The 11208-nt window shown below is 41.9% G+C and overlaps 1 protein-coding gene across 1 annotated transcript; it reads left to right on the top strand.

Moving 5' to 3' along the window:
* Window positions 1–122: 122 nt before the first annotated feature.
* Window positions 123–11000, top strand: LOC116311281 (ras-related protein Rab-18). The gene is made up of 7 exons (XM_031728337.2): window positions 123–343; window positions 2352–2407; window positions 6958–7019; window positions 7303–7375; window positions 7795–7913; window positions 8328–8394; window positions 9068–11000. Exons 1-7 carry the CDS (start codon window positions 276–278, stop codon window positions 9235–9237), a joined length of 615 nt encoding a protein of 204 aa, XP_031584197.1. The 5' UTR covers window positions 123–275; the 3' UTR covers window positions 9238–11000.
* Window positions 11001–11208: the final 208 nt, after the last annotated feature.

Here is an 11208-nt window from a genome sequence, read left to right as displayed (position 1 = left end):
TACTAATAAAATGGCATGAACACATGACGTCAACATGTTGCAACACTGCGTCCTTTGTCTTACATAATCTTCTCCCAAGATATCCTGTAAGGATCTCCAGCGGAAGTAGTGACAAGTCATACCGGAAATGGTTGGAGTGAGACGTCTCACCAAAGGGCTGTCATATTATTATCTGTGCTGTGAGCTGTAAACAGGGACGCAAGTTAGTCAGCTTTGCTTTAACAAGTCTCTTTTAGAGATTTATTGAGAGTAACACAGCTTACAGTGAAGGGAGAATGGAAGACGATGTGCTAACCACGCTGAAGATACTGATAATAGGGGAAAGCGGCGTTGGGAAGTCCAGGTAAGACCAAGTGATCAACAAAGTGATGTCGTGGCTCCCTGCTAACGTTAGCCAGCGCTAGCAGGGACGTAGCAGCTAACCAAATGTGCAGATAAAGAAAATTTATTTTTTAAAACGATGTAGACGGTTCAGCGCTGGATTTGTCCTCTTTTTTATTCTAACAGAGGTCAAACTGTCGTGGTACAACATGTACAAGAAATGCCTACAGTGTGCAAACTGTTTAGCTAACACCTTAGTCAGATGCCAGAAGCTCTGTACGTGACATCAACAATGTGCACGTCTGACATAATTGCTAGAAACAGGCTGTTTTTGTTCACACTAATTTGATGGCTGAACGTGAAGCTGACACTCTGTACTGCTAGCATCTCCGTCATTAAGAACCCAGCAGAAGGATGGATCCGAACCGGTCACGCTCAAGTAAGCGTACCCCTTCTCCAGATGGGACTTCAAAAACATGTAAACGATACATTTGCTCTTGTCGTCATGTGGTAATCAGAGTCCTTATTAACAACCACAAATCAACCTGATAATATTCCAAGCAGGGTAAAATGCTTTTTACCCACATCAGCGTGGAAGTTTATAGCGTGTGTCCCTGCCAAAAGAGATCATGATCCAGGTTTGCAGGTCTCCATAACAGTGGTCCCGGCTGCTGGAGGAATTCTGATAGCCTTCCTGGGCCATCAACCATCACATTGTAGACTATGGTGTTGACTACAAGTATGCCTTCCATAGCCATAGAACATTCCGAGAAAATTATGCCATTATAAGCCTTTAAACAAGTGCTTGACCAAAAGTACACCCATCTATTGAAAATAGACCAAAGGGAGGTAATAATAAGACTTAGAGCTTCAGCATCAACAAGGGCAGAGTGTTAAAGTTAAAATCAGCTAGATTTTAAACCAGAAAGCAGAGATGATAATGATTAAAAAGTTTGCAATAATTTATGCTCTTTGCAGCTGAGATTTTAACTCCCAGTACTGTATCCACTATTAGCTGAAATGGTTTCTCTTTTTCCAATTTCCTGGGTCAGTTCATTGATGTGCAACATGTGTCTACTTATATTAAAGAGTTTTTTTCCCTTTTTTTTGAACAGGGCTTGTAGTGCTAGTTTGCATTTTTTGATGGCTGGTCTGTATAAGCTCGGCCCAGAGGAAGGACTGGCTTTATGCCGACACCATAACACAGATCTGTGTTTGCTTATATTTCCAGAAAACAGAAGAATATCTAGACGGCTGTACTGCATGCTGTCTGCCGTTGCATCATCCAGGCCGTGATGCATTGTTTCCAGAAAGCAATTTAGTATTATTATTAAATAGGATTTCGCTTAATACAATAAACAAAATCAGACCATGATTAGTTTCAAATGTCCTCATTTGAATCATCCATAGCCAGCTTTGGTACTATCAAATAGGTACACTTATTTTTGAATAGTTTACAGATATTTATTTTGTTTCCCTGCAATCTGAAGGCCCTTAAATCACGACAGAGTTGAATGCTTGGCGGGGAATGTATGCGTTTCATGTTTCCTGACCTGTACAGAATACATTTCTAACTTGGCTGTCTCCCTGCATCAGTTCATCAGCCATATGGCCCTCAAACAATAAACACTTACTGCTTCAGCATCTCTTCTGATGGCCCGTGAGGAAAAAGTACGAGAATTATGTCTGGGTCAAGGGAGAGGAGCAAGCATATCGCCTTCGTCAGCGGGGCTGTTAAGGCCTTTGCACTCGATTAGTCATGGTTAAGAAATGAACCCTGTCCTCCTGACTGCAATCTAGTGGTGTTGTCATCTGGAGCTTGACATCACCTCTTACTTGCAAGTGAAGGACAGAGTGATCAATAGAAGGAGATAAAGAAAGAGACTGTCTCCTGCCGCAGGAGTCAGGGCAACTGGAAACCTGACTTCAGCTCAAAAGCATCCTCAAGAGAGGAGAATACAATTACTAAAAAACACACGTGTGAGTCATGATGAGGTCTAATCTTCTTATTTCCTTCTTCTTGTCAACAGCCTCCTACTAAGATTTACAGAAGACACATTCGACCCGGAACAATCAGCAACAATAGGTGAGTTGAACATGTGAGGTCTGTTAAAGAGTAAAATGGAAAAAATGTGGCTTTGTAGATCAGAATGTCCTGGCAAGTACAGGATCATCAGCAGCAGCAGAGAATAAATAAGACACAGACTTAGAGTAGTAAACAGTCACAAAGACAAGGATCTTGAATTTGAGTAATAATAAGCAATGCATCGATTCATCTGAGGCACAAACAGCATGAGCTCATTTAAACCTGTTGTCTCATGGGTTAGTAATGATGTCCACATTACATATGAGTACGCTAACACTTTAACATCCAAGCACTGTCAGGAGTAGAGACTAAAATAGGGGTGATTGTGGTGTATGCTGCATAGAACAACACATGCATTTGTCCTCCACAAGATAAACATGAAAGAAAAGGAGGAATTAAAAAGAAATTGCTTCTATCTATCAAAATACTATCAAATATGACTGTGAGTTTATATCAGCACTGAATCTTTAGTGGTTAATGTTCACATGCAACACTTAGTGTTGTGATCTCAGTCAGCAGCAGCAGCACAGCTCCTGCAGGCAACTGTATAACCATGGTGGAGCCAGGAAGGAAAAGGAGGAGTAGAGTTTCAAAAAGTTTGATGAACCAGCAGGTTGTTGCCAGGATAGAGCCCAACCAGTATAGGATTTTAAGATCAATATGAATATTGTTGTGATTTGAAACATTTCTTGAATTTCTTCAGGCATACGAAACAGTTTTGTTTTGTTTGTCTGTTAATTATTTGTGTCCTTATTCAGACAGTATGACAGTGCAGGTTAAAAAAGAACTTGTTTTAATGTCACAGCAGGTTGTAGATTATTCATATATGCTGTGCTTAAAGTGGTGTCTATACTTAATGCCTCTGTCGTCAGTCAGTTAGTGTGAGGGTCTGTGCAGACGTCCCCATGTCTGCCAGTTTTTTTTGTTTGTTTTTTTGACCACGTGGACTTGTCCACAGAGAATTTACATTACAGCGCATCAACTACACATGCACCCAGGGAGCAGACTTCAAGAAGTGTAACAGGAATGACTACTCAGCCAGTTGTACTCCAGCTGTCCGTGTCTGTAAGAGTATAATTCAGGCTGGTAGTTGTTTGTAGTTTCCAAAGACTTGTTGTTTGAGAATTGGAGTTTGCATGTTCTCCTCGTGTCTGTGTGGGTTCTCTCCAGGTACTCCAGCTTCCTCCCAAATTCCACAGACATGCAGTTGGTGGGATTAGGTTAGATTGTAACTAATGCCCATAGGTGTGAAGGTGAGCGGGAACAGTCTCTCTGTGTTAGACCTGTAATAGACTGGCAATATAGGGCGAGAGACAGGATACACCCTGGACAGATTGCCAGGGTGTACCCTGTCTCTCGCCCTATGACAGCTTGGATAAACTTCAGCCCCCTTGCAACCCTAAAATTGGATAAACGGAAGAGAAGTGATGGATGTCAGTTGGGCTCTAGACCAACGTTTTCTACATTAGAATAAATGAATTTGTCATAAACAGTTGCAAAATGGCCATTTAAGCTGATAAACACACAAAAGCAGCTTGATACCAGATAGAATTGTCTGATATTTGATATTCATGCATTCTGACTCTTAGACCAGCGAAACATGAGAGGGCAGAAGAGAAAATTATGCTCTATATCTGTAATAATGAGTTTTAATTAGGAACGTTGAAATGGATGATTTAGAAACTCTATAGAATGACTTGCTGCATTATTTTCTAGTACATACTGAATCATTCAACTGGTGCCTGGTTTTAGGCTTTACATAAAGATATTTTCCCCATAAATCGATACAGTTGGTGTCCAAAAGACCAAATATCCTGAGGGAGGACCACCAGACCAGATGCCCGCTGTCCCAATGCAAAAGCCAGTCGTGGTCATACATGACGTGAACTTCTGCTGTTGTGTGTACAGCATTAAACTCTAGCTCACCACAATACATAAGTTGAAGTACACCTTCAGTTGACATATGTATGAAAACGGAGTACATTCTGTGACCACTTTCAGACATGCATTTGATCTTTTCATAGATCGTGTTATTCAATTTTGATTAGGAATATCAGAAAGTTCTTAAATTAGCTGTAGTAACAATGAGGTTATAGGTTTGTTTGTTTTTTCGAACCTGTTGCTCAGCACTATTTGTAAACACCACCATTTATCAGGACCTCAGTAATGTAAGGATGTTAATGATGCCTGCCAGAATATTTGTGCTGTGATACACCACCCAAAGTTGGAGTTTTTAACAACTTTAAACAACTGCAGTAGACTAAAGTGACAACCATGCTCAGCTAAGTGTACTGTCCTTCACTCTGTTTCCCAGCCTGTAGTGTGCATGCCTGGCTGAGGCTGCTGACAGATACTGTACATGGTCTGGAGCAATGCAGCCACAAGTTGACGGACTTTTTATGTTATCTGTTCCAGGCTCAGTCAGCATACTGGCTGCATGTGTTTACCAAACCCCCAGTACCTACTGCAGATAACTGTAAAAGAGCCGTTAAAGTTTAGCGTTTTTCTTCTTTTTTTTTTTTCTTTTTTTTTTTTTTTTAGTCAAGCTAGGGTCGCTAGGCAGAAATGTGGACATTTAGGAGGTTCTGCAGCACTTGGCGAACTGAAAGTAAAGTCACCACAATCCCACACACCGACACAGCCACAAAGCTTTCAGATTTATTTTAAAGTTAATGCTGTGTGGAGAAAAAAACAATCTGTGGCAGACCAAACTATCCATCTTATCTGGTAAAGGTTTTTAGAAGTAGTGGCAACCCCAAACTGTGTATCTGCAAATAATATCAGGCTTTTTTTGGTAATTGAATAAATCAGTTGACGGATCGAGGACACACCGACTATACTTTCATAAGCTATTAAAGCTGCAACTACCTTAATTACTTTATTTTGACAAAAGCATCCATGAGCTCCAGATTTAAAATATTTTTGAGAGAATTTGGATGAAGAATTGTGCTTTCTTTTCTTTTTAGTTTTTCAAACCAAACTAATGTGGTTGTGTGAATTGCTTGTAGCTCACAAAGCTGTCTTTGTGAAAACGGCCGAAAAGCACAGATCCCAAGAGGGGTTGGAACGGAGAAAATACTTTGTTTTGTCAAGGTCAAGGCACGGGCCGCTACTGTTTTACTTGGCCAGCTGGGATTCTCTGCCAAACAGATGTCTTTATTGGAGTCAGTTCTCCTGCTTTGACTTGAGATTCTGTTTTTTTTCTAATCTGGTATCATTCAGTCTCAGTTAAAGTATTTTCTTCCTCTCACCACCCTGAGGTTGGACTTCTCCCATTGCCAAAGGCTGTCTCGACACATCATCACACTAGCACACCGAGTGTTAAATGATCTTTTGCAAAGATGATCAGCAGGCACATTAGCAGCTTTGCATTTATAGTACTTTTACTGATGGCTTAAAGCACCTTGTTGCTTCTTGGTGTCATCGTTGCAAAAGGTTAAAGACAAAAGAGAATACAGGCTAACAATGATGTGTCATTCCCCACCACAACTCTCTCTGTGTCGAACTAGTGGGTTGTGCTGCTGTGCCTTTGGTGTATTTATATCATACAGAGAAGGGCCTGCAGAGAGCAGCCCAGCCTTGACCTGTAGCACTAGTAGCATCTTGTTGTGTTGTGATATTGCAAACAGATGCGTTACTGTGTGTTCCCTGGGAAAGGCCCGTATGTATATGTAGTGAATTAGAGCAGAAGAGACTGGTCCAGGTTCAGGGAAATTTTTAGTGTAAACTCGTCTCCACATGCGTCTGGCAGCAGTATCTGAGCAACCCTGCTGGACGTGAGGAAGAGCTAGTTGTTGTGATGGGCTTTGTGAACAGACTGTGTATTTGTGTGTGAGTGCGATGCCATATATCAGCCTGTCTTCATGTCCCCTTTCTCCTGCTCCGTCTCTCTTCTGTTTTGGCTCCCAGCTGAACTCCCCTTCTCATTCCCAGATGTAAAAACAAGCCCATCACAAGTGTACATTTCCCTGGTAAATCTGTCAGTGGATGCTAAAACTCAGGCCGATATGTCATCCAGACGCCGCACGCTCCGCTCCCCGAGACACTGCAAAGAGGCAATAGAGGAGATTTACTTGGGGGGGGTACAACATTGTTATTTTCATGTAAATGTCTGCTCCTCTGGGACCTGGCAGGGATTTTTAAGACTGAGTCATTGCTCACTGAGCCATTTTACAGGTGCCGGCCTTTCATTTTTTTTAACGCAGACCCTCGTCGGTTTTCGTTCAGGACATTAAACCGCACTGTCCTTTCGTCGTGGATATGAATGCACGGTCACACTGTAATTTAAGTGCAGGACACAGGACGGGCGTAATGCCAGTCTGAATAACCACAGGTTAAGACAAGTTCATAGACATTGTGTGGTGTGTATGTTTTGACAATTCATCTTCAATAATTATGGTCTGTCACCATGATATGATATTGTTGGCAGTAATTGAACAAACCTGTAGGAGTCATCATATTGGGCCTGAAGCAGGATGAGGTAATCATTTGGGTTTCGGTGATTAACTGCCCATTTCTTTTTTTCTGTTTTCTTTTTTTTCATTGTCTAGGTGTTGACTTCAAAGTGAAGACCATTTCTGTGGATGGCAACAAGGCAAAGCTGGCAATATGGGTATGTTACAGACTCTATCATTATTCCAGTGCTTTAGTAACACTCGGTTAAACAAACATGCAGCTCTTGTCTGTCAGAGCAGAAAAATTAACTATGAAACAGCTCCAGCTCGGGTCCAGACCGGCTCTTCTCTCAAGTCACCAGAAGATGGCGCTTATGTAACACTATTTCCACCCCTTGTAGGACACCAAGGAGTTTGTCTGTGTTGTTCGTGTTTGTCTGCCCTGGTTTGTAGCCACTGGTTTTTTCCTTGCAAGTGTGAGCAGTAGTGTGTGTTTTGCAGGACACCGCGGGACAGGAGCGCTTCCGAACCCTGACGCCCAGTTACTACCGTGGTGCCCAGGGAGTCATCCTGGGTAAGCAAAGCTATTAGCACCGTCATTGCTCAAACACCTGTACGTGTGTGTGTGTGTGTGTGCAAGCGCACATGTGTGCGGCCTTTTCACTTTACAGTCATGCCCCTGTTGTAAAGCAAGTGATGGCTTTTCATCCTGTGACTCACACACATACGCCTGCCTCTTTCTGGAAGTTAGTTTATACTCTTAAATCAGAGTCTTCATAAGGTCATGCATGTGCAGCATGTATACACACACACACTACGGAAATAAGTTAAACCTCTAAAGCAGACTTCCTCTACAGTTCATGGTTTTTGACCACACTAATGATGTAAAGTAACAGAAGGCGCCTCGGTGTATCAGTGGGATTATGATCCCTCCTTGTTTTTCTTTTGTTTTTTAAAAATAAACCAGCCACGTGTTCATTCTGTGTGTCACAGTGTACGACGTCACAAGACGGGAAACCTTTACAAAGCTCGACAACTGGCTGAGTGAGCTGGAGACATACTGTACAAGGAATGACCTTGTTAAAATGCTTGTAGGGAACAAAATTGATAAGGTGAGTGTGTTTGTCTATAAAATTGTGATGTTAAGGGTGCACGTGACATTTTTAATATTTAGCTTCACTGCAGTCTTCCCTTGGTTTAAGCTCTTTAGATATATATGTGATACACACACAGAACAGGCAGATGGATTGCCCGAAAAATAAGTGTGTTTTACAAAGTGAGCCCACGACCAGCTGATGGATTGCTAAGCTAAATGATAGTAGCACTTTCATATTTTCTGGCAGCTGGTCCTTTGCCACGATACCAGAATCAGTGAGTGGAGTTAAAAACGTATACTGTTATGAATTAATTGCATTCTGATCTTTGTCTGTGAAAACCACTTTCTCTCCCTGGCCCGTGATGACCACAGTAGCTGACAGCCTGGCCCGACAGACCTCAAATAATCCATTACCTTTCCTTTGTTTTAGGAAAACCACGAGTTAGACAGGGCCGAAGGGCTGAAGTTTGCAAGAAAACATTCCATGCTTTTTATAGGTAAGTCAGGAGGATTCCCCGCTCTACAAAGAGCTGCTGGGCACATGAGTTACACCAGACTGTTACGCAGGGGAGGCAGAGTTTGAAATAACTATCATACTCACCGAGAAATGCTTGCATACTTCTATTTATAAAGAAGGCTTCATATATCATCTTCAGTGCACTCTCCTTTTTCCCCCTCTGCTGTTATTTTTCAGGTTTGTCAGTAAAAGGGGGAACTTAAAAGTTAACACCTAGTTTTTATCTTGAGCACTTAAAGTGTTATTTGGTAATATGTAAAGATTTCTTGACATGTTTTCCAAGCAATTCCCAAAGATATTTCTCATGATTTGTCATAGTAGGATTTATTTCTTTATGCTATGGTTATTACAATTGAAATGTTCCTGGATGTTATCATGCTATGCAGCAGGTGCTGACTAGAGCCAATAATAACCTGCTATGGTCCAGTATTAGCATCGTGGAGCTGACAGTTACTGTTGAGATGTTTTCCACCACTCGGCGCTCCTGCTGGGGGGGCCAGCAGATGATGACATCAAGACGCAGACATTAACAGTTGTTGTTTCTGCATTTTGTCTTCTTTTTCTCCACCTTTTCCAACCTCCGCCTCCTCCCCATTCCCGTCCCTGTCACTTCTCCCCTCCTCTCTCCTTCCCTCTACACTCTGTCCTCCCAGAGGCGAGTGCAAAGACGAGGGACGGCGTTCAGTGTGCGTTTGAGGAGCTGGTGGAGAAGATAATCCAGACTCCTGGCTTATGGCAGAGTGAGAACCACGGTCGAGCAGTCCAGCTCACCGACGAAGACGCGGGAGGTGGAACCTGCGGCGGCTACTGCTCCCTGCTCTAGACTACCTACACACACATTTAAAGATTTACATAGGACAAATACCCTTGAATACAAGCATATCCACACACACACACACACACACACACACTTTAAAAGAACAGCTTCCCTTCCTGCTGTGTGCTGTCCTGAGCTCCGTCCTCACACATCAAGGTATTAGAGATCCAACTTTCTCCTCTCTGCTTAGGTGAAAGTGTTTATTTCTCTCTGGCAGACAGACACACAAACACACACACACACAGACCTTTTGCACACTTTGTAGTGACAACGCGGCGCTAAAATGCAAATACAGCTCAGCTTTCCTGTTAATGGAATTTGAGTGTTTCTCTCTTTTTTGTTTTGTTTTGAGTCGCAGTTTTGTGCAGTCGCAGTGCCACGGTGAACACATTAACCGTTCTCGCTTGATACTCGTGTGATTTAGTTATAGCGATGCAGTAAAGCGAGTCCAGAATCGTGAGCCAAAGCTTGTCAGACATATGGCTAAATCTCTGAAGTATGATAATGAGAGTGGAAACTCTTGTATTTGACCTAGGTTTCTTTTCGTCTCCAGCATGCTTTTTGTCCTCGGCGCACCTCGCGTTAGCAAGCACAGCTGCATCAAAGCAGGGCCGACTTTTCTCCAGTGTTAGTGTCACTTCTCTTCTGCCCTGCACTTTGTCCTGTTCCCCGTGCACAGGCTCTAAGATTATAATGCTGCTTATGGAGGAGCTTATCAAGCCGAGCCGTCTTGTATTTTATCTCGGCACTCTCGGTCAAAGGCTTGGATCAAATGACTCTGTTGTGCACATGACTGCCTCATTTCTTTCCAAGTGTTTGGAATGGTATTTTATGACTTTTATTGACTTGGACTTCAAACCAGTGCTGTGTTTTTTGAAAAGAGCATAAATCAAAGAGACTGGCACCAACATGCTTTCCACTGGGTGCTGAAGAAGAGGGGACCTCTTAAAATTGCACGCCTTTTTAAAAAAAAATTTTTTTAATGTGTGTAACAAGTTGCTTTAATGGAGTGCGACCTACTGGCACTCATTCACGCAGACAGATAATATCAGTAATATCACCATCACTGCTAGTCTTTCATATAGATCCCTTTGACTGGACAGAGACAAAGGAAAAGTGTTCAATATTAAAGAGGGCAGTGAGTCATATGGGTGTCTCCACTGAATTTGGAAAAATCAAAGAAAAAGCTGTGCGCTCCACTTTGCTAATGGATTTCGCAGTTCTCCATCTCTGTGTTAGCATCTGAGAAACACTCATAAATGTACTGTACCCCTGACCTCTGACCATGTTTGCAGTATTCAAGCGCTGGTATGTGTTCCAGGAAATGTACTTCTGGGGGTTTGATCTCCTAACAGGGATAGTGAAAGTGACATGAATTTGAGCATGTCTCATCACACATTGATTTTTTTTTTTTTTTTTTTTTTTAAATTGCATGGGAAATCTGTGTGCCATTTTTTTTTTTTCCCCAGTTTGTCTGCTGGTGAATGACTTTTAGAGGCTTACTTCTATTTAGATGAAAATACATGAATAAATGCTAATTTACCATTTAAATTTAATGGTTACAATAAAAAGGAAGTAGACTTTTACTTATTAAACTGGTATAGCTGTCTCTTTTGTGTTAAAATATGTCGAAACGTATAAACATCGTATTTTAAGAATTTGTTGGGGAGCCTTTGTGTATGAATTGTAAAGCTGAATGTATCCATATTTCACTACAAATTGCCCTATGTATTAAACTAAATAAAGTTCTTTTTTTAAGTGAGTATAAATGGATGTGTTGCTGCTGATGTGTTACTTGACGCGCCCCTGTCATCATTGCCATGTTAGAAATGTCGCTGCTAGGTGATGGGTTTTTCACCCGGCACCCATCACATTCCTGTGTCTTCAGAATAAAGACTTGGTGTTTAAACAGTGTCCGAGGAGCCCTCAGACCCCAGACGTGCGATCTGTCTAAATCATCTTTTTGCCGAACTCCTC

Source organism: Oreochromis aureus, linkage group 9 (assembly GCF_013358895.1).
Source record: "Oreochromis aureus strain Israel breed Guangdong linkage group 9, ZZ_aureus, whole genome shotgun sequence".
Classification (NCBI taxonomy): Eukaryota; Metazoa; Chordata; class Actinopteri; order Cichliformes; family Cichlidae; genus Oreochromis; species Oreochromis aureus.
Note: the sequence above shows the minus strand (reverse complement) of the source record. Positions and strands in the feature narration are given on the sequence as shown.

What these genes read in the sequence shown, in the direction of transcription:
- LOC116311281 (XM_031728337.2), top strand. Translation starts at nt 276, where the DNA reads ATGGAAGACGATGTGCTAACCACGCTGAAGATACTGATAATAGGGGAA. An exon ending in AGCGGCGTTGGGAAGTCCAG is followed by an intron (nt 344 to 2,351) that starts GTAAGACCAAGT and finishes TCTTGTCAACAG; the next exon opens with CCTCCTACTAAGATTTACAG. An exon ending in AGGCAAAGCTGGCAATATGG is followed by an intron (nt 7,020 to 7,302) that starts GTATGTTACAGA and finishes TGTGTTTTGCAG; the next exon opens with GACACCGCGGGACAGGAGCG.